The sequence below is a fragment of the Melospiza georgiana genome, chromosome 3 (assembly GCF_028018845.1).
Source record: "Melospiza georgiana isolate bMelGeo1 chromosome 3, bMelGeo1.pri, whole genome shotgun sequence".
Classification (NCBI taxonomy): domain Eukaryota; kingdom Metazoa; phylum Chordata; class Aves; order Passeriformes; family Passerellidae; genus Melospiza; species Melospiza georgiana.
Window position 1 is genome coordinate 62,850,902 of NC_080432.1, and position 24,230 is coordinate 62,875,131.

A 24,230-nucleotide genomic window follows, 5' to 3' on the forward strand; every position below is an offset into this window, starting at 1 on the left:
AAGCTTTATTTTGTTTCCAAGCCTAAAACAACTTGACTTCTAGAGAGAATACTGCTTATTATTCCATAATGTCTCTCCAAAATGCATGCATAGGAAAGGCTGTTATAATCAAGCTTTGTCTTCCCCTTGATATTGCCTCAGAACAGCCAATAAGCCCTATATCATGACACAAGAGCCTCAGCATCCAAGCAAAACAGGCTGGACCAAAACACTGCTCTGGCTGAGTCGTTCTAAAGCAGTTCTGGCTGAGCCTCTGGAAAAAGCAAGATATTGATCTCAAAAGATGTTTGTGTGCACATGTGTTAAAAACTCTGGCAAATATACTAAAGGCAGTGAGGCATCACATGCATGGACTTACAGGTCAAGTAAGATGAGAGTTTTATCTATTGTACATGGAAATTTATCTACATGAGTACTTCACAACTATCTGCAACTGGCTGCTTGGATCACAGCAGTAAGACCGAGGATCACATGAAAGATCTGTGTCAGAGCCCAGGCCTGACGTTAAAAATTCAGGTTTGGTTGGAAAACATCACTTGCTCAATGATGGTTCTGGAAGACAACAAAGTGCTGAACAGCTAGCATCCAACTTCCAGTCTCAGCAATGGAGCTTTTCCAGACAAAGGGAACAAAATCCAAGTTAGCAATTCATCTCAGCATGCTGCCAAAACCAATTTCCTACTCAGCCTGTTCTGTTAAACCTGGAAAGCTTTTAATTTTATGGGGTTTTTTTTCAGTAGCACTGAAAAAGTCTGCTTTGCATAAGAACACAATAAACAAAAAACCCACAGAAAAATAAAAGAGATTTCTGGATATAATTAAATGGTCTGATTTATTTTAGTATTGAGAGGAACTCAATTTTAAAGTATTTTAAGATAAAGAGCTTTTCAAATACTGTCATCATGAAAGAACACAAGACAACAGAACTTTTTCACTATTCGGTGTGAATACACATGTAATCAACTTGTAAAAACATGTAGAGTCAGCCTACTTGTATATAGGCTGCATACCTATGAAAAAAGTTATTAGCAAACAATACAATGGGTCATAAAACTGAGGTTAAAGATATTTGCAAAGTATGTCCCTGAAGTGAGGCTGTGCTAAACTAATTTTGAATAGATATTTGAGTTAGACTTAAAAAAAAAATATGCGCATTTCATCCTCTAACAGAGTTTTCTGCATGAGAATGACAGGATTTCTCAGGTGAACCAGTTCACCAACAGCTACCACACTTTAATTACACTTGAACTCTAATCAGTGAAAAACTATTATCTCAACTACTGTCGGACTAGAGCCCCAATTAAGAGTGCTAATAGCAGTGCAAAGTAACAGCTGCAAGGAGCAAACCCATTGCACAGCTGGCACGGAGAACCTTCACACAGGACAGCCCCCATGAAGGGCAGAACCAGTGAAAAAGTCACCAGCAAAGGTAAAGGTAATCTGTCACCCAGCTGCAGGTCAAAACTTCAATGTTGGCTGGCTAGCCCAGAGTGCTGCCATTTATGACACTGTGCTCAGCCGTGGCATGGCAGAGATTTGCCCACTGCAGGGTGTCCATCTGCGTTTGGCTGATGTTCAGCAGCACACTGACTCACACACAGTCCCTTCAGCATGCAGACACGGGTCAAAAGGGTAATAATATTCCTTCTCTCTGGTGACTGGCACACAAGGTTCACAAAACATGAATTTCTGCGGCATGAGTAATTAGTGCTTGTGGAATAATGCACATTTTCCCTGGAAAACAAGGATTCCCTTCAAGGGCTGTCAGCAAAGTCAATGTAACATTGAGTTGACAGAAAATGATGAGGCACTGGGGAAAAATGTAGAAACCTGCTTCTTTCAGAATACCCTTCCAGTTCACGGTTTTTTTCCCTTTCTTGAGAAGAGAGATTTCCCTAACGGAGAGAGGCAACAATTCTTCAAAGAGGCAGGAGGGTTGCATGGACAGGCAAACTGAAAAGGTCTCCCTTAAGAATTCCTAATTATAAGCAATGAAGGAATAAAATAAATTTTTAAAGTTGCCCTCTGCCACCCTGTTTGAAGATATCCAATTATTTTTTCCATATCACACACCTGATAGTGCTCACACAAGAGCAGCCCCTCTCCCAACACCGCAGGATGTTAGAACAATCCTAAAGAATTCACATTAAGTTGCAGGCTATGCAGAGTGTGTGTCTTCAGTAACAATTGATTTTGCACACATTTGGGATCACAAAGAGCTAAATCAATATTAGCACAAAGATGAGGGTAACACCTTTGCAGCAGACCATCATTGCATTTGCTCTACTAGACGCTGGAGCACATATTATCAGTGCAAGATTTACACTGATAATTAAAATATCTTCTCTAAGTCTTCAAAATGATCCTTCATAGTTTGGCTAAAACCCCAGCCTCCAACATCTGCATTCTGAATCCAGATGTTCTGCTGGCACCCTCAGTGCAGAGCATCAATGGTTTCAAACTGTGGCAAAAGAAGAGAGTTCACTGGGACTGCTCCCCATTTTATTTCTCACATCTTTATTCATTAAAAACCCACCAGGCAAATACCTGGGGGATTGGCATTTCTTCTTCTTGGTTGGAACACCAAGACAAACAAACAAAATATTTTGTACACTCTTTTGCTCATATTCCTCATCAGACCATAAGCTTTAAGTTACTGTGAAAGGAAATGGGGAAAATGTCAGCTGCAACAAATCCTGCAAGAATTTCTCATTTCTTAGAGAAATAATTGCCAACTTGGCATATGCAAAACCTAAGAGACAACACTCCAGGAAGACCCACATGCTGCTTTGGAACTTGCAGTCTGGTAAAACTGCAATATGTGGGAACTCACACTCAGCAATCTATTTCCCTCCACTTATGTAACAGGCATATAATTAAGCATATGTATGATAGGGATGTTTGGAGAATAAATAAGCCATAGTTCTACATAGGAGAAATTAGTTTTTTACCTGCTGCTGGAAATTAAGCCTTTAAATTCCATATGAAAACAGTATATGTCCATATATTTAGAACATTTAGTGTGTGTTCAAAATTCATTTTAACAAGTTAATAGGTAATTTTGAAAGCTTAGAAGCCTTGAACAGTATATTGCAGAAATTCTGCACTGAAACATCAATAGGTTTTTGTCCCTAATGATAGCAACAAAAGGAAAAAATAACTTTTACAAATCTATAGAACTAAGACTCAACAAACTCTTAAGCAAAATTTATCTTTGTAGAAATTAAGTTCCTAATTTAACAATTGTCATATATAGTTGTAAATATGACCAGTTTTTGGGGCTCATACTGTCAGCTCACTCTGCCTTCCCTCACTCCAGCCCCAAGAATTTTGGATTCCTTCTACACACCACCACAGATGAAGGGAACATTGGAACAGCTAAGATGCCCTTCTGAGAAATGAAAACAGGATTAAACTACTGTAGAATAAAGCAAGTATTGAACATTGTCCCCCACAAAGAGCTGTGGAAAGAGGTAATATCTTCTTTGTTTTCTCCTCCTTTTCCAACACTGTCTATCTGATTGAGAGCGGCCGTGATTCCTGCTCTGTGCGGGACCCAGCGTGCCTGGCAGAGCATGCCAGGTGGGATCTGAACACAGTGCTGGGATTCCTTCCCTCTGGGGACACAGGCCAAGGCGCCCCTTTTGGGGACAGAGAACATCTGTCAGTACAAAACAGGCACTGAGCTGCCAAGCTGTCAGGGAGCTGAAAGGGGGATGTTACAGTGGGCCTGGTCCTCAGCACCACAAGCACCTCTGCTTTCCCAGGCATCTGAGCAAAATCATTACTAATTGCATTATTCAACCTTGGGTACCTGAATTGCAACATAAGCAGAATTTAGATATCTGAGTCCTCTTCTGGATCTTGGTCTAAGCATTCAAGTGGAGCAGACCCATGACACCAAGGGGTACAGTAAGGTTTTTAGCACATACATTTTCAACTGTGTAAGAAAACAGTGAACTAAATCCACACAATGTACCCGTGAGGTATGGTGACATAATGAGACACATCTGCCCACTGCATAGCATATGTTACAGACCATGGCACGCTTTGTGGTAAGTGAGGAAATGCCTCAACAGAGGCACATGTATACAAAGCTGCAAATCTTTGCCTACAGCACATAATTCTCGTTCAAGCACAGATGCAAATACGGTGGCTTCTGTTGTCTTCTCTCACCTCCCAGCTCTCATTCCTGAGCTATTCTAAAATATAACTAGATTTTTCCAGTTTTGCTTCTTTGCAAACAATCACATATCCCAGCCTATCTAAACATGAACAGTGACTGATACCAGTTTTGTCTGAAACAGTGAGGTACAAAAGCAACAAACTTTACAAGTTTCTGTGACAACAGCTGTTTTCCATGCACCATTGAGGCAAACAGCCTTAAAACATGGAGCACGTGGAACGGCGTACCTGGTTTAGTTCCAGCATTGCTTTGTCCTGAAGTCACTTTCTTATCTTGTGTTTCAGAACCTTCAGTTCCTAAAATAAGGAAGAAGATATTAATTAACCATTTTACTTAGTAGTAGATCACTCGCCTAATTATATTGAAACTTAAATATTGCTGTATTCCCTTTAAAATCAGACTGTTCCAAGATTTCACCTTAATGCCATTCTACATAATTTTGCATTAAAAAAACCCCAAAGGCAGAAAGCATTTAAGCCACAATACAAGTTCCCAATTCAAGTTGAGGAAAGAGCCACAAGAAGATTTTGTTTTAGCAATGTGTTTTAATAAGACTTATAAGATGACTTGCAGATCCCAGGTTTCTAAATGTATGGTATGAGATACTGGCAAAAACTTATTTACAAATTGCACATCCATAATGCAGGACTGGAGAGAGGACTTTTAGGGACCTGAATGAAATATAACTGAGGAGATATTCCCATTACTTGCAACAGACTTTTGATCAGCCCCTAACAGCCTAGAAAGAGATCTAATTTTGGAGTTCTGAATGCCCTTTCAACAACCCTTTATAAAGAAAAAAAAATCTCAGAAGATTCATTACTGTTACTCAAATCAAAACCATATCCTTGTTTCAGCATCTATCTCTAACTAAAAAAAAAAAAGAAAAAACAAAAAACAAAAACAAAAACAAAAAAAACCAAAACAAAACAAAAAAAAAACAAAAACAAAAAAAAAAAAACAAAAAAAAAAAAAAAAAAAAAAAAAAAACAAAAAACAAAGCAAGAAATTAGATGCCAGGATTTTTTCATCTTACTACTCATCTTTGTACCCAGCAGTTCCACTATAGGGGTGCTGAAGTCCAGAACACACCAATCTGGGAGCAGCCTAAAGGCAGACTGTAGGAATTCTAAGAAGCCCTCCGAAAACAGCTTGAAAGCATTTGCAAGCAAGGATAAAGAGGCAGTTATAAATAAAGCCTAGGGGATGAAAGACACCAATTCATTTGAACAAAAATATCACTAGAAATGAAAGTTGGAAAAAAAAACCCTGATTACTCCGGATTTAAAAGCTAAACAGGCATTACTGTATTAGATCCACTTCAGAAAACATAATTAAAACAAATTTTCCTCAGAAGGCTCCAAGCAATTTCTTATGCAGGTCAGCTTTAACAATACACACTCAGCATTTAATACCTCAGTGAGTTCATTCCCTTTGTTGCCTCACAGAAATCTTTGTTTCCCTGCTTACCTCCTTCCACAGGCATGTGTCAGGACTAACACAGAGGGTAAAAGGTAGCAGGAAGAACCTGTATGCTACACATACTGTACCATTTTTGCAGGGGAAAGTTGGGCGAGGGAAATAGAAAAATGCTGTTATCAAATGTTTCATGTTCAAGAGCAATGTTTTACCAAGAACAGCGTTCAAAAATCACGTCGTCTCACCAAAAAAAATTGTGTGAAACCTTAAATAATTGTCAGACACTGCTCTTCTTGACACCTGTATTAAGTCTCTTGCAAATAACCACTGTTCAACTTAAAAAATACTGATTCCAAATGACCTTAAAGGCAGCCCAACATAAGATTTTAGTATTTACCATTTTAAAAGCTCATACAAAAGATTAGTGTGACCTATGGGTAGATGGATCAATTTTTGGCAAGATAATCTGAGCACCACTGAACTTGGTAGGATCTACCATTATAAAAATCCATACCTGCTGCTGGAACAAGTCCAGAGAAAGCCAAGAGAGCTGGCGGAGTGAGTGAAGCACAAGTGCTGTGAGGAGCAGGGGAGGGAGCTGGGGGTGTTTAGCCTGGAGAAAGGGAGGCTCAAGGGGAATCATATCACTTTCTACAACCGCCTGAAAGGAGCTTGTAGTCAGGTGAGGGTCAGCTGCTTCTCACAGAACAAGAAGAAACATCATGAGAAGGAAATGGCCTCAAGTTGCACGAGGAGAGTTTTAGACTGGATATTAGGAAAAAAAAAAATCTTCCCAAAAGAGTCATCAGGCTGCCCAGGGAAGTGGCGAAGCCACCATCTCTGGAAGTGTTAAAAAACTTGGGGATGTGGCACTCGGGGCCATGGTTTAGTGGTGAACATGGCAGTGTTAGTTTAACTGTTGGACTTCATTTTTAGAGGTCTTTTCCAACCTTAACATTTCTGTGATTCTAAACTCTTCATATCTTACCTCTCCCTCAAAGTTAAGGCACTTGTAAAACAAGCTTTTCTCCTGCATGTATCAACTACTTGGAACATTCTCAGAAAAAGTCCTACTGTAACTCAGTGGGACTACATCACAATTCCCATCAGCCTGGCCTAGGGCATCATCTAGAAGAGGAAACTGTCATATAAAAGTAAAAATACTGTTTCTAAGAGCTAGTGAGAACACTGATGCTCTAATAGTGTCAGCACAAATTTCTCTGCATCTTTCATACCAAGTATGTGCATTATTTTCTACAAGCACTGCACCATGGGATTATGCAACACTCCACTAACTTCAAAACTGTGGTTTAAATACTATCCAGAAAATACACTTGCAAAAAAGGCCTAGGTACATGAAGTAATACTTTTTCCCCATATTTCCTTGTTGAACATTTCCTTGGAATATTTTTTACATGGTTTGAATACACATTCATATGACCACTTATATGACAAGTGATGAAAAGAACAGATGGCACACCATGAATTTTAACGATGCTGGAGATCAAATAGGAATTGGCACAAGCATTTAGTAACCAGTGTAGGTGTGCTCCCACACAAAATACCTCCTGCTCTAGGATACAAACAGATTAATCAGACAACCAAACATCTAAAATCCACACCTAAATATTGACAACGCTGGTTTCAATACCTAACAGATGCCGGAAGAGATATAATTTAACTATCTAATATTTGCTCTGCTGTTTATCTTGGACCACTACCTTTCCATAAAGGAATAAAAGTTGCATAAAGAAGTGTTAGAGATGGATCATTTTCTGTGAAGAACAGCTGTCTCTCCAGCTCTGCCATTACTATATGGCACAGCTTTAAACAGAAAGCTGAACCTCAGCTTCTTTTTGTGAAGAGAGGGGAAAAAATAGGGGGGAAAAAGCAAGAAAAGACATATGTATTGCTACTAAATATGCATTTGTAAATGTTGAGCTTTCAAGTAACACCAGTGGCAACACAGAATTCAGCATCTATACCAGGAGCAGAGCTGAAAGGGATTGATCCGTAAGGATGACTAGTGCTAGGGAGGACCTCTGCAGGCTCAGCTTTTAGCTTTGCTTTGAACAAAGACAAGTTAAAATTTGAGAGATTATTCGTACAAGAACAGTTTTGTAATGGAAATGAAATCTATTTAGAAGTTTCTGATCAGTTTCAATATATCTATGTGTTCACAATCAGACCGGTTTAATCAATACTTCTGTTACCAAGATAAGTACAAGGTCTAGAAGGACTGACAAGCAATTTCATAGGATGTCAGCTCACCCCATGTCTCACACACAGCCATTATAATTACAGTAAACTCCTACAGCAGTTAATAATCTCTGTACCAAATACCAGTACCAAAGTTTACTTCCTAAAATGGAAAAAAAACCACCCACTTTATGATGGCCAGAACTACTTTGAAAGAGCTGTTCCATGATCAGCATCTGTCAGAGAAAAATGCCTTTAATGACCTTACAGTCTAAGGTGTTCCTCTTGAACTAACAAAACCAGTTATCTCCAGCTTGTCCAAAGGAGGCCTGTGTGAGGAGAAGTAGAAATTGCCAGCAGTGGGAAGCAAAACAAGCACAAAGAGAAAATTTATATTAAAAATATTCAAAGTTGAGGAAAAGGCTCACAAAAAACACTGAGAAAGGAGGAAAACTATAAGCTTTTGGTGCTTCTTTACATGCCAGATAAGCTCTGGTCAAAGAAGCCTGGCCTGAAAGACAAGGTAACATATTCGAGGGGAAAAACTTTGTTGAGAATTTGAGCCTCTGCGAGGATGTGCTGGAAAGCAGAAGGAACATTCACCCAGATCCTGGAAAAACACTGAATGCCAAACATTGAGAGACAAAGCATCACACTGGCATTTTGACAGGCCTTTTTAAAAACACAAGTGTTGTGCAGAATACGAACACTTGTTTTTCAGCCTGTTGCACATCAAGCACATATTTGCACAGTGTGAACCAGCTATTCCCAGTGAGGCGAATGACAAACCAAAGGCCCCACAGCAAGGCTGAGGAGCTGGAAAGAAGATGCTTAAGCTCTGTTCCATGGGAGAAGGGAATCAGCCCCAAGAAAGAGGCAGGTCTATTTCCAGAAGGTCTCTACCACCAGAAGTGTAAGCCTCAGGAGGTTAAACGCAGGGTGAAGTGGCACTTGGGGAACACAAGCAAGAAGTGCTGCTGAGACCTGTGCCAAGGTGAGGATGGGCACAGCAGCCCCCCAGAACTGCATCCCAACACGGGTCTGGAAAGGGGAGCTGTACAAGGGCTGCACAGGTGTGGATGAGAGCACAAGCACAGGAGAGCCCCAGGCCTGCAGGCAGCCATGGCACGGCAGGTACGCCTCTGGGCACAGGGTGCTCTGAGCACCAACGGGGAAAGACCACCCTCCAGCTCCCTGCTCTATTTCTGCCAGTGTGAGAGAAGTTACTGAGAAGCAGTCATGAGAAAAAAGAAACAGCTAAATCAGAGGAGGAGGGATTACAGGGAAAAAAGAAGAAAATCTAGCTATTCTGTACCTGCCACTTGTCATCTAATCCCCCTGGTATGACTGAACAGCTACTTTTTTTAGCTGTCTGAGAGTGCTGGGGGCATGTGGGATGGGGAAGGCTTCAGAAATGACAGCTGGAACAAACTCATGCCTCAGTAAAAAAGCACTGCCAATACACAGCAGAGGAAATTCAGCATTAAACTGGGAAATTTAAAGCAGAGCTAACTGGGAACTGATATAGTCTTTACTCCTTAGCATCTAATCCTGCTACCTCCAACTACTTCCTTATGAACACTGCTCAAAAAGAAAACAAAATAAAAGTCCTACTCGTAAATCCCCTCGTGTATTTTATACAGCATGTCACACCTGACATACACAATGTAAAAAATGCAGAGTTTGAATTACCCAGAATTAAGCAGAGAAGAGAGTAGTCTAAATTTGTACATGTTATAATAAAGAATTGGGGCTAGTCTAGGCAGTTTTGTCTAGACACTGGGAACAGCGGCTAGCTAGCATGTCAGTCCAGTCAGAGGCATTGCTGTGCTAGGTAGAGCATGTTGAAAGTACAGATACAGGTCAGAGCTGACAGAATTTATAATTTATTAATTCAGAAACACATTAAGACCAAAATCCTGAGTACCTGGCTCAGAATAAGCATCTGAGCATTCAGCAACTAGCTATTCTGTTCTAAGGCAGCATCACTGAAATTTAGGACTGAAGAGTCTCTTTAATGGCAAAACTGGGTTGTTTATCCTAAAAGCAAATTCTTGTGAGCCATGATCCAGGGGCTGAATACATGGGAAAACAGAAGTCAACACAAATTAAAGCTTTTCCAGTACTTGTGACTTTTGCCTCTTCTTACATCCATAGTTTATGAATAAGACATGCAAAAACTGCTGTCCATATTTACAGTAAAAATATATTTTGCAAGTCCTTAGACTTTCACATTCTTTGTGTTATCAATATCTATATATATTTAGACAAACAATATATTAAGTAAAATTTTAGTGCAATTTATTGGTTTAGAGTTAAATAATGTGTTCATTCCATACTTGCACGCCATGCTTACTTGCATTTTTAAACTGCAATCTGAGGAACAAAGGACAGCAATCTTTCCAAAGATAAATAGGTCTCAAAGTTCTATGGCTGGCCAAAAATTACCAAGATGCATGCAGTACAACTGACAGATAAAAAGGTAAAAAACCAAGTACCTGGATGTTTAATACTAAAATCCTCAGAGTAAGTCTGGACAAAATTATGATCTGCTCTCTTCTTTAGAGTTGTTGGAGAGGATAAGTTGCAAAGAGCCTCATTTAAAAACTCACTTGTCAGACGCTAGTTTTCTAAATCTGCTTGTCAATAATGACTCTAAAACTTCCCCTCAAGAAGAGAGTGGGGTGAGTGTTGGCCTGGAAGCCTGTTCCAGCACAGCTGGGGACAATATTTTCCAGTGCTTCTGCACTATACTGAACATTGGACAGACTAAATTTCTTATGCTGCTGCTTCTACTATCTCTGAGCTGAACACTAAGTCAATGCTACTCCTCGCTGTCACAGCATAAGCACATTGCAGCCCTAATCTTATTCAGGGCCTGTTACGCTTTTCCGAACACTATTATAAAACAGTGCCTTGAGTGAACCAAAATCACATGGCCACCAGCACTGGCTTTGCTTTTGTAAACTCCTATGCACGCAAACATAACCATTACCAAAGCCAAGTCCTTCAAAACAAGATAAAGGGAAATTCTCGCCTTAAATTAACACATGCTACAATGAGACCCTGCTGAGAGGCTTGAAAATGGATTAGAAACCCAAACCAACAACAGCTGGTACACAAAACCAAAGCATCTCCTCTCATCACCAAAATCCATTTGTACAAACTGCACAGAAGAGCTGTGTCCAAGACAGTTACTCCAACACTTCAACAGAAGCACAGAACTAAGCACTGGCACTTTATCAGTATAAAACAGCTCCTCCTTTTCTCCCTTTCTGTAACAACTTAGAACTTCCCTTCTGTACAGGAGGTAATAAATGGTGCCTTGCATGTTGCTGCTGGCCTCCAAAGCGCAAGCAGCCTGGCAGCAGCCAGCTCCTATCCACAGACCATTCTGAAGCAACCTTCATCCTTTAAATCCCTGCCTGCAGAGCCCTTCCTGTGTGGCAGATGTGCTGTCCTGGTAGTTGGCAGACGCTCCCTGAGCAGTAGCTGAGGACAGGAGCAAAAGGGCACACTAAGAAACCTTTGCTAGCACTTACTGTGGACAAGGAGATTCCTGGTGCTTCTGGGAAGGATCAGTGACCAGTTCAAGAGACAGGCTCAGAGCAGCGCTGGGGGTGAGCTCAGATCCTACAATTCTTTTAGTGCAACATGATGGGAAACAAGGGAAATACCTCTGGAGATTGGAGGACTGTAAGACTCAGCAATAGGTTGCAGGAGGGACAAGGAGAGCACAGCATGAACGTGCCTTTTGCAGAAGCTTGCTCACAAGAGATGTCAGCTTTCTAGGGAATGGGGAAACCAAGACACTGATGGTGCACTACACTGCACTTATTTCAGGTTAATCCTTTGGGGAAGGGCATACAAATAGGAATAGAACTGAACCATCGGCTTGGAAACTTTACACATGTACTGTCCATTCTATTCCACCCAAAAAACCCAAGCCCTCTTAAATGAACTGAACACCAGGTTCAAAAGAGACACTAGAAATATTTCTCTAGCAGAGCTACCATTTCAGAAGAAAAACAGAAACACATCAAAAACAACTCTTTCAGGCTTCTTAATTTAAATTCTTCAGAAAACTCTTGGCAGGATGGGTAGGACTATACCATCAAATCAAAATATTTTTGTAACAAATTTTTGATCTAATTAACAACATAGATAAAATTATTTCAAGAGATTTTCAAGGTTTTGCCAACTACTGTAGCAGTGAGGGAGAAAGAACTGCAGGAATTCTGCAGAAGCCCTGGATCTAATGCATTCCAGTGTGTTAAAACTAAAATCTAGATTTCTGTTTTGAAACGACAGAGACATGTACCTAATTCTGGTTGGATGTCAACACTCAGATTATCTTGTTAAGGGAAGTAGGTTTAAGTGATTTCTAAACGAACTTAGGTGAAGAAAGAGTATTTCCAGACTATAGACCAGTTTGCTATTTTTAGCACAGGTAATACAAGTCTTCACAACTTCAGATAAAAACTTTTTGAAATTTCCATCATTAGCAAATGGAAAATGCCTGTTCTTCTACAGTCTAAACAGCAGTACTTACAAAGTACATTTGCAAGTTGGAGGTTTGAGTCAGAAAAGTGACAGAATATCTGTGTTTCACTTCTATTCACTGAAACATGAAAGCAAAGTTCACGCCTTATTTAAACATGCCTATTAATTAAGTTTATATTAAAATATTTTCAATTCTTAAAAGGTCAGTGCTTTAGTACATCTTTTTGTACTTCCAACAGTGTGGAACTTACCAGTCTGGTTTGCAAATATAAATAAATTATATGACACCAAGCTGCAATGACCGTCCCAGTTCTTTTTGCTCTGGCACTTATCACACAAGTCTACAATCACAGTTGCCAAACAAAGCACTGCTACCAATGCTCCTCATCTCTAATGGCCTGCCTGAGCAAAGCAGAGTGAAAACTCACCAGCATTAGTGCTTACTACTCCCAGAATGGTATAAAACTTGCATTGTTTTCATCATATAGACTAGAGAGATAAACACAGCTAATTCAGCACTCAACTGTAAAACATTAAAGATAGAAGCACAAATAGATTCATTTGGAAACAATCCACAGACATAAATCTGGATGATGCAACTGGCTATAGGGAAAGGGTCAGCTTTTTTTTTCTTTTTTTTTTTTTTCTTTTAAAGATTAAACTTGTATAACTGCTCCATTGGGAGATGCATATTTATAAAGATTACTTTTGGCTGACTACGTCAGCTTTAAAAAGCATTGTATCCTAAAATATTAAATAACATAGAAGATACCAAACCAAATGCCTTTGTAGGGAGAGTTAGGATCTCTTAAGGATGATAAAAGAAACACAGTGTCTGGAACAACATTTTTAAAAAAGCTGACACTCATATTCTCTGGATAATGATATTTCATTATCTCACTGCAATATAAAACAAGGACACTAACATGAAAGGAACCCTGGCAAAAAGGTTTTCTGTTGAAAAAGCCTGTGCTATGAAGCCAGTTCTGCAGTTGGCCAGAAGCTGGCAAGCTCACCCAAACACAGATGAGACATGTGAATGGAAGCTTTTTAATTACACATCACCAAAATGAATTCTGAAATGCCACTGCCTGAGGGCATGCAGGACAACCTCAGTTCCAGACAGCCAGCAATTTGTGCTGTGCAGCCTGTCTCAGGGCATGGGCTCTCCAAACACCAAAAGCAGGCAATGTGCAAGATGCAGTGATTTATTTGTGAGACTGTTACACAAGGGCAAACACCTTCAGCCAAGGTACAAGAGTACCAGCTGTTTCTCCTCAGATTTCCCACTGCTGCAGGCAGCATTTGCTACCACGATGTCAGAGAGATTCCCATACCCAGGATCAGTGTCAGTGTATTGCTGCAGTAGCTGTACATGGAAGGTCACCTCAGACATTATGAAATGAAGTACCTGTACAGTTTTCTAGATGAAAAACTCTTCTGGACTTAAACCAGAGATCATTCTCCAAACTATGAGGTAATTCGTGTGAGTAATTCCAAGGTACAATGAAGCTTACACCTACTGCTGAGAAATGGAGAATCGGGCACAGACCAGCCAGCTTTCTGTATCACACCGATTCCAAGGTGAGATTGCTTGAATTGCAGAAAGAAACTTGAGTGTCCCATTATTTGATACCCTCGCTCAGAGGGCACAGTGATCAAAGCATATTGCAGCCTGTGAGTGTTAGTGAGATAGCAACTGCAGCAAAGTGAGTGTGGGCATGGAGAGAAGGGGAAAATGGATACTTTGCTATACATTGCTCTATTGAGCAATTTGATCTTGAGATATAGTTATTTCTGAAAACAATGCAATCTCTTTAGTCTCAAAGAAAAGAGGACATAATCACTTCTCCCCACTGAAGTAAAATAAAACGAAACATTATTTTGATGCAATACATATTTTTAATTTAAATGATTATGCTGCAAAATAACAATATCTACTGATTAATTTAGGATACTCCTGCCAACATAGAGCTTTTCAGAAAACACAGTGCTTTCTTCTTGCCATCCCACTGACATACACAAGTCACCACATCCCTCCTGAACTCAGTGCATACCCATGCTTTCAACTCTTCTGATTTAGCTCCATGTGCACTGAAGTTCATAGTTACCATCCAAGTGACTTCATGTTTTAGACAGAGTAGGCCCATAATAGTTGTTCTTCTGCCACCACAGAATCACAGGATGAATCACAGAATGGTCTGGGTTGGAAGGGACCTTAATGACCATCTAGTTCCAACCCCTCTACTCTGGACAGGAACACACTCCACTGGAGATCAAGTTGCTCAAAGCCCAATCCAACCTGGCCTTGGACATTTCCAAGAATGGGGCATCCACAACTTCCTAGGTCACCTGTTCCAGTGCTTTACCATCCTCATGTGAAGAATTCCTTCATACACGGCAGCATACTGACCATTCAAAAGCATGGCACTACTCTTTTCCTGTGTCACAGTAATTAATTCCTATGTACAGCACCAAGTGATTCAGTTGCCCTGTGGGGACACCCCCCACACATATCCCATTTTCAGGCGCAGTCTCAGTGTGCCGTGTGTAAGAACAAACAAGTGTTATCTTCTCCAACATACAAAAGCTGAGCCTTGCCCTTGCCAGGTGAGGTTTAGACCAAGGAAACAAATGAGGTTTTAGAACTGCTTTTTTCCACAGGTAGGAAATTCAGATTTTTGCTTTAATAATCTCTCTCTGCTGCATGTGCAGCTGCAGGCACACTCTAAAACTAGGGCACTTCAGCATTTTACACACACACAAGAGCAGCTGCAAGAGGCGTAAGACACTTAACAAATGAAATGATATTAACTTTTTAAGCATAAGAAAGTTAAAAAATAAAACTATTCTCCTTCAAAGCCTTCTTTGTTTGGTTACTCTGCACTGCCACCTTACACAACTATACAAGTGAGACTAGAACAGAACTCTCCCACTGCATTACTTTTAGAATACACTTATCTCCCTGACCTTCTGGGTAGCTCCAATCACTTTCTTTCTACAGAGCTTCAGCCAACAGTACAGCAGCTCTCACTGGATTCCAGGTTACTGGCCTGCCACACAAATGACAATTCCCTCAGTACTCACACCCATTAAAAGACATCTACAATAAAGCTTAAGAGAAATCCATTATCCAAGATCTCCCATCCTCTGCTTTCAATTACTTTAAACTCAGAATCACTGTATCTGCTGAACTAAGTGAAGTCCTGGCCTTCATCCCATAATTGCTTTAAAGCATCTTCAGTCTCATCCTTTTGCATCTAGGAAGAAGATGGGGTTGCAAGAGTAACTTTGTTCAATTACCTCATTTGGGAGAGAATAAATGGGCACTCATCACAAAAAGAGAAACAGGACAATTTCAACCCAACCTATTGATTTAGTGGCTATTTTCCTCAGTCATAACAGAAGTACATTTGCACAGACAAGCGGTTTCAGACTGAAAGTGTTTCATGCCCATTGTGGTTTAGTTTCACAGGACAACTCCCAAGAACTCCTCTGCACAAGCCCTGACAACTGCCTTTGGTGAGATCTTATCAAATCTTTCACCAGAGTTAAAATAAAGGTGCTCAAAACACAAGAAGAGAGGATAGAGGGGGAAAAAAAGAAGTATTATTTAACACTAATAGTCTAAGGCATTAGTACTCCATGCAAACAAACATGGGGTAAAATTTACTATAATTGGCTATAGAGCTGCAGAGTTTTCTGTAGGATTCAGCTTCTAAATAAAATAACGAAATAGCACAACCTTTTTTACCAAGAAAAAGTTCATTGCCACATGGGTTTCACCTCCCGACTTGGCACCCTGAACTGAATATGGGAGAGCCTGTCAACACCAGAGTGCGCCTCAGGAGCTTGACTTGGCTGAAAAGCCAAGTTAGGCATTACACAGAGATAGCTACACTGCTCCTGGTACCCAATTATCTTCACACAACAACACTTTAGGCCACTTAGATTTATGCCTGGCACATTTGCTGTGATTTCTCTTCCAGAGAGATAAAATCTAGATTACCTACAAATTAGTGGGATCAATACAAGTAACATAGATATTCACTTCACTGCTGCGGGTTTTCTTGGGCAAAGCTCCCTGCAGCTCAAATTTTGTGGAGATGTTCAAAGTCCCCCTTCCAGCCTCAGGAAAATAAAACATGAATGATGCCTGCAAATTGCTATAGCAACAACCACCTCTCAACTAAAGTCAGCAGGAAGATTCACAGAAGCTGGGCTTTGTTTATATAGCCTGCTCTGTAGAGACAATTATTTCTGAAACAGAACTACAAAGGCTCCGTGCTGTTATTTAGCAGTTGAGCTCCTGGATGCACACGTTCAAGCCATTACTCTAATTCAGAGTACTCTTGCCTGAGGAAAACAGGCACTTTTCTGGTAGCCTGCCCCTGCCTCGCTGGAAGGGATGCTGTAACTACTTAGAGCAAGTGCAACACTCCATTTGCTGCTTCTTCTCCTGTTCTTTTTATATAAAAGATCTGTGCTATGACTGCAAGCCAAATAAAACGAGCATTTAGTGTGGCACAAAATGCATGTACACAGAAACAGTGCAACAAAAAGGAATATTTCCTACCATTGCTGAGCAGGGAACAGAGCTGAAACACTGACTTAAGAAAATATATTTCTGTTGCATGACTTATCCTTAATCACTTCAATCACTGTCAAAAACAAAAGCTGTGCCAGGCCCACACTATCATATTTAAGGAGGCAGAAGACAAATATAGCTAATAGCAGCCAAGAGCTCAACAAGATTCTCAAGACATCACTTTCTGGAAAACTTGTGTTTCAAAGCAAGCAGCATAGGAAACTGGAAAATTTATTTTCAATTCAGGGAGCCTTTCTTTACTGCTGTCCAGCTGTCATGAAGTAGGGCTTCCTGAGGAGCTATGTACTGCTTGGCAGAAAGGTAGAAGATTCTAATTGCTAATTACAACACCCCATGCACAGAACTGAGTCTGCACAAACAATCTTAATAATTCCTGAGCTCCATGCATTGGAAAAATTATAACAAATAAATATGTGTTTAGGAAGCTAAAGGTATATATTTCAATCAGAAGGTATTACATGCAATCTTTAAATAACACCAACAGTTACTTTTAAAAAGTCTTTATTATGAATACATCAAATGGTTACTAGAGATCTTTGGCCTTTGTTTAAGAATAACTCACCACAAAAACCAAAGTATATTTTTTACCCAGGTTCTCTCTCGGACCTGAGGCTGAGTGGCACACCACTAAAAAGTACATCTTGTCTTTATACACTGCCACCCTACACTCTCCATAGAAATCCACAGCCTGGAGAAGTCTTTTAAAAAACCAAACTTGTTTCTCTACAGGATCTCCATGGGTAGGTGATTTCTCTTAGACACAGACCGCTCTATTGGCAGCACAAACATTTGCCCTAAGTCAACTACAACAGCTCTTTGTATCTCATGAAAGCATAAAACATTCCAAGTCCATGAAGGTTCTCTTTTAGTTCCTTAAGCATTGGTGTCATTGGCTTTCCAAGCAATCACTTGTTAGCTCTCTTGGTGATTCCATTGCCGGACTGCCATAATTTGCAGTTCTTAGGCCTTTGGGGACATAAATTTCATTTTCTGCCCCTCTACAGTCTTCAGAGAAACCTTTTGTCTCTGACTGACTCACTTTTATTTTAAGCATGTTCCAAAATTTCAAAACCAGACTGAAAGGATTCAGCCACATTCAGGTTATAACAACCACTGAAAATTAATTTTTCTGAGAAAAAAACCACATGAATGGTTACTACTGAAAGTAAATCAAACCCAACATTTCTGTTTTTTAATAGAAGTAAGAAAAATCTTTCCTTACCCCCTTCACTGCTTTTAGTTTATATATATATATATATATATATATATATATATATATATAGGTAGCCTCTATATCCAACAAATCAAACAGGATGTTCAAAAAGTGTTACTGTCATTGTATTTGATGCCTTATTTAACTTGGAGAAAACCCACCATGATGCTGTTTGGATTGTGTCTAAGAGACAAAACACAGAATAAGTGTTAAAGTTGTTGCCTTGCTTTTGTGCTCTAATTTTTAATTGGTTTATAATGATGACATGACAGAATATGCAATGTAAAATATCTGACTAAGCACAGCAACAAGCTGTAATCAGAAGAACTCTATTTACCAACAAGTTTCAAGAATAAAAACCAAACCCAGATATTATTTCAAACTTAAAACACCCCAGTGTTCAGTATTTTGCTACAAAGGCCTCTCATTCTTAATACAAAGAAATCTTTGCACAAATCTTTGCTTTTGTACTGTTTCTAGTAACTCAACTACAAACTTTCAGAAGATATTGAAGTTTCCATTAAATTGTACCATCACAGCCTCAGGTATGCAGGGCTACTGAGATAGATCAAAGTCTGACTTCCTCCACAGTTATTTAGCCTTACTGATGGGAGGGCTATTAATTTCCAATAACACAATCACATGCTTAATTATTTGATATATGTCATGTATTAGTTGTATTAAACAAGCTGCAGGGTCAAATTTCACACTGAGATTTCCTAACTTTTCAGTTCTTGAACTTGAAACCCTAAAAGTTAACCAAAAGCTTGCATAATGCACTGACATATATCAGTCAACAAAATTTAAGAATATACAAGCATTACAAACAGGTAACTTTACATACCAGCAAGATTCCTTTTCACTAGATGCCCTCCTGTTCATCTTGTCCTATTGAACAACTTCTTTGGCCCCTTTCCTCACCTTACATCCCCCCTCTATAACTTCTCAGCCTCAATCTCTTGTTTCTGAAGCTGCTACACTGCAACTCTCTTCTATGGCCATTCTCCTTTTTACCCCTGTAGTTCTCTGGGCAGAGAGAATTGCTCAGATTGTTCTAACACAAACACCTCCTCACGCCCACCTCTCCCTAAAGGCATCACATCACACTCCCCGCAAACCCAAGCAGCAGGCATCTGGGCAGCATGGGAGACAAACAAGCCTCTCCACATTCCCAGCTGGTGCACCTGGTGCCAAAGCTGCCTGCAGAGACTGGGACTTGTTTCTCTGGCTGCTTCCCCTCAGACCCCAGAGCTCTAGGGAGGACCATGCTCAACTCGTTCCAGGGGGATCGTGAATAATTTGAACACTGATTAGACCAAAGCATTTGAGAGGAAAGTCTGCTGCCTCAGTTCAGCCAAAAATCCTGGACAGAAATAGAACACTCAAATGCTGAAGTCATCCCTGACAGGCATGAGCTGTGACTCTTTATGTCGCTAATTTGAATAGATCCGCATAAGGTCAAGAAGAGGCATAGCTCTAAAACCAAATTCATACTGTTCCCAGTCTTTTCATTAAAGCCTTGTGCCCTTGAGCCATCCCTTGAGACTGATACTAAGATTTTATTTTTTAAATAGCAGAATTTCCCTATTTCTTTCCTATGTCTCATTCTTTAGAAATTGGTCCATTTGTTGAAGATGAAGAAAACAAGAATTAGGGAGAGAACATGGCAAAAGAGAAATAGAGACCAAACCTTTTAAATCTATCAAAGTTGTAATGAGATTGAAATAAGACTCTTTAAATGGGAAATGTTATGCAACCTTTATTATTTGCCATCTGCCTTGGAAAATTCAAATTAAGCATAAGAACGATAAAATTCTCACTTGGGGTTATTTTATTATGCAAAGTATCTTGATTTTACAACCTCACTGAAACGCTTCATGGAATTACAGCTCTTTAATACAATAAAGTGGCCCCCTCTTTATCATGGATTGAGAAAACAAAGAATTTAGACCTCGAAGCCACATACTTCATGGCAGCAGCCCAGCCTCCACAGATCCACTAACAAAGATGAAGGATTCCAATCGCTCTGATAGCAATGCTAAAAATAGAATTTCATGAAAAGTCTTTAAATTCTATCCCAGAAACAATGAGGCCTTGTCAACAATTTATATAATGTTTTAAACATTAATAACAAGTTTTATATATTTCATGTATTTTGAGTCCCTGACTTTAAAGAGTTTTACAAGAATCGCTAGACTAAACAACAGTTTACCAAGCCTATCTCTGGAGGTATTTTGTTTCAGACCATGTTCTTGGTTCTGATTCTTTTGTTTGGTCAACCAAAAGAGGAAAAAATGGACTGTCTCATTGGGGTGTTTATTGCAAGTGACTTACATCAGTGCAACACTTCAAAGTCAACCTATTGTTCTATAATGCACATCAAATATTCCACTTCAGCACAAAAAATGAAGCCTCACAAAAATTTATGCATTACATGAATAGTGAAAAAGGAGAAAATGGATGATGCAATCACAGTATTTGACTCTATGCAGAAATGCATTGTTCAGCACATTAGAGTTCTATATCTGAAAGCCCAGGCAGCCTCTGTTGGATGCCTGAGATAGCAGGTCCAGTAATTTCAGACAGGCTGACCACACCTCCCTTCTTCCCCTTGAACAAGTGAAGCAGAGATGGAAAAGTGCTCAACACTGCTTCATCGTCAGGCAGGTCACTCAGGCACTGTCCTCCAGCCCTTCCCTTTGCTACAGACACACTGGTTTGGAGGCTGGTTGCCAGAGCCATTAAGTCTTCTTGTGTGCAACCACCAAACAGAACTGGTTCCAAACCAACAATGCAATGGTTCCCAAAAATTGCCTGCAAGATCCCCACACTCCCCTTCCTGGCTAGACTGAAGTATAACTACAAAACTTTGGCTTATATGGGAGACACACGTTGAGTTTTGTTGCACAAAACTTGGGACCACATAGATCGGTTACTGCTGGAATCAGGCTGGTACTAAGTGCTTCCTGAGCTCCATGTATTGCACTGTGGAAATTATTTTTAGGATGCAAATGGACTTATCTAAAAGGTTGTTCATTAAGCCTTGCCCAGGTGGATTGCCATTCCAAAGGGAGACAAAACTCATCAAACCTGCTTCAATCTTTCATAAAAGTATTTTTGTGGGTAGTGAGTCGCTTACTACCAGTGAGGTTCCAGACTACAAGATTATTAAAGCTCTATGGAATGTGACTAAAATAACATAATTCATGTCCACCTTTCTGGTTTATCTTCATTCAACACAATGACTATTTCGAAGTCAATCACTTTGAAGCATGATGCTGCTGTGTAAGAGATCACCTTGCTTCACAGCCCCTTGATCAGCACAGCCAAGCAGAACATCGCTGACCAGGCTCTGAACAATTAGGACTCATATCACAACTATACAACAGAGGACACAGCAATAAGATGCACTCTGTATCTTTTCACAACACCCTAAAACATTGCTTCCAGCAACTGGAGTGCCAACTAACTTATTTTGATTAGTGCTTACCTATTGCTGTGCCAGCTTTGTAATTAAAACAAACAAAAACAAAATAAATTTGGCAGCACTTTTTACTTCCAAAAAGCACTTCTCCTGCTTTTAATAGAAGATCAATGCCAAAAGCTGATGCAACTAGAGACAAACACTCTGCAAAACTAAGGTTTGCCAGCCAGCATTTTAAAGGTGCCCTCAACCTTTTCATCACCTACCAGTTCTTGTCTGTGAGTAGCAGGTTTAGCAGAGCATGAGTCCTAGTCAGTTCACTCATTATCTGCATCAAGAATTGTTTTGGAATGCGTTAAACTCATCTCCTGGTTTCTAGCAGCCAGCTGCATTTCCCTTCCAGAACAGTGTTTAAGAGACACCCGTGAGTACTACAGCCTGAGGCTCTCTCCAGCTACCTCAAGGCAGCACCACCAACATTTCCGCTGGCCTGCCCCAGTCCAAGCTCCAATCATTCAAATATTCCTTTATAGAGAGCACAATCCCTTCTCATTTACACCCTGAGACTAGCTTACTTGGTGAGAACATGGTGCTAAAAACACCACGGCCTGGGGTTTAATCCCTATATGGGCCACTCACTTTAAAGTTGGACTTGATGATCCTTGTGCATCCTTTCCAACTCAGAATATTCTGTGATCTGTGACCTGCCACTCTCCTTTATCTCTTTTCACCCAGTAAAGGGCCTGGAATACCTCTTGTGGCTCTTCAGCTGACAAGTCCCATGCTATGCATGGCCTGACAACAAGCCTGGGGGTGGATTCTCTCACAGTTGAGTGTTTACTCTGCTGCCCATAGTCTGCTTTGCAGCACAGATCACAACAGATAAGTGGGAAAAATGGTATCATACCTTTTAAATAACTTTGTTTGGGAGTATGTTTGAAGTGGAATAAGAGCAGTCTTATTCTAAGGCCCAGAAAGCAGAAAAATAGATTCAGAAAAAAAATGAAGCAACAAACATACAAGCTCATGGATCTAACAACACAATAAAGCTGAATATGATTTTTTTTTAATGTTAAAAACAAACATGTGATCTTCAGAGAGGTCTTAGGAACAGAGTGATTGGGAACTGATTGCAGCCTTCATAATAAGACAAATTATTATTCTTCTCAGTGTTCTTACACAATACAGACTATTTTGGATGGGAATTAGGCTGCCTGTAAAGCATACAAAGCATCCTAACTACCACAGCTTTTCAACAGACTGCTTTTTTTAACTATTTATCAAGAGAATCACCGTTCTATGCCAATTTTTTGAACATTCACACAGCTTTATAAATCTGTCAGATTTTTGGACGGATCTTTCCTTGGTATTTCTACGCCACCTTGAACAACAGCACCTGATGCAAGGCAGCACTACATCAGTGCCACTATGCAAAGCCAGAGAGAAAGAGAACTACCCTCTATTTTTAAAGTTCCAAAATTCACTAACAAAACCTAATGCCAAACCCACACATTTTCAAACTACACAAATGAACAGTAATTAGTGTCACAGTGAACGGATACTCATACCTGCATAATTAGCAGTAGGTAGTCCTAGCTGTCATCTCCTCCTACCCTTCTGCAAATTAGGAGCAGTCTAAATTTAGCTATACAAGTTAAACCTCCTGCTATTGCTACATATAGACTGGGAATTATAAGTATGTATATACTTAAATATATTTAAGTTAATTTGAGATAGCAGCAAGAAAATCGATTAGTTTGCACCCTATATAGAGTTTTATTTTGTCTACATTTGATTTTATTTTGATGACACAAACAGTCTCACAAACCAATAAGATTTGATCTTGAGTTCAAATTTTTTTTCCTGAATTCTGTTGTTAATAATGTGAAAAAATAATATGAATTAAGAAGTTCCAGCTTTTATTATTTTCTGGTAAGCCAGGAAAAGATTATTTTTATTTTGGTAGAAGACTAGACCTATGCAATTAGATTGTGCTAAATGTGTAATTTGCTTTCATTTGCAGAATGCTTATCACTTCATTCTTCCTCTCATACCTGTGCTCAATGTATACTGGAATAAAGTAGTGTAGTTTTAAAACCAAAACAATTATCATTCTACCTCAAAAGAACAAAAGTTCTATTGAAGAGGACAGAACACTTGTCATTTCCCTATTTGGACAAAATTCAGATAACATGCCAAATTACATGTAGCAGTGAATATGATTATCTGGGAAGATCATTCTGATAATATTGTAAAATTTCTTTTAAAATAGGGCTGTAAATTATCTTCCCCTTGGAAGAATTAATGTTATATTTAGATAACATGAATTGGTCTGTGATGCTCTCAGATCTCCGCTAGAACAATAATCTTCTACGGACGTTCCAAGGAAATCTCTTAAAGACATGCTAGTGAGTCATCTGGTCAGGAGCTAAAGAACACTCACTGGCTTTGGAAACTGTTCTTCCTCAACATCTAATCTGGGATTAGATATTGTAATGATTAAGAAGAGACTGCAAGCAACCTGGGAGAAGGACACTGTACTCCAAGCAGTTCATGCATCACGTGGTGCTACTGTGAGTCAGGCTGTACAACCTCAGTAGGAAGCTAAATGACACGTTTGCATATGTTGAAAACTTCTTTGCACAGAAGCAGTACTGAAAGCTCCCACCCTATAAGC

The 24,230-nt window shown here is 39.7% G+C and overlaps 1 protein-coding gene across 6 annotated transcripts in view; it reads right to left on the bottom strand.

Moving 5' to 3' along the window:
* MAP7 (microtubule associated protein 7) overlaps window positions 1-24,230 on the bottom strand; it is a 109,583-nt gene that overhangs the window by 43,454 nt on the left and 41,899 nt on the right. For all 6 annotated transcript variants that reach the window (XM_058021478.1, XM_058021480.1, XM_058021479.1 and 3 more), the window contains exon 2: window positions 4,414-4,482. In XM_058021478.1, the coding sequence (XP_057877461.1) occupies window positions 4,414-4,482 (69 nt within the window). The remainder of the gene's footprint in view (window positions 1-4,413; window positions 4,483-24,230) is intronic.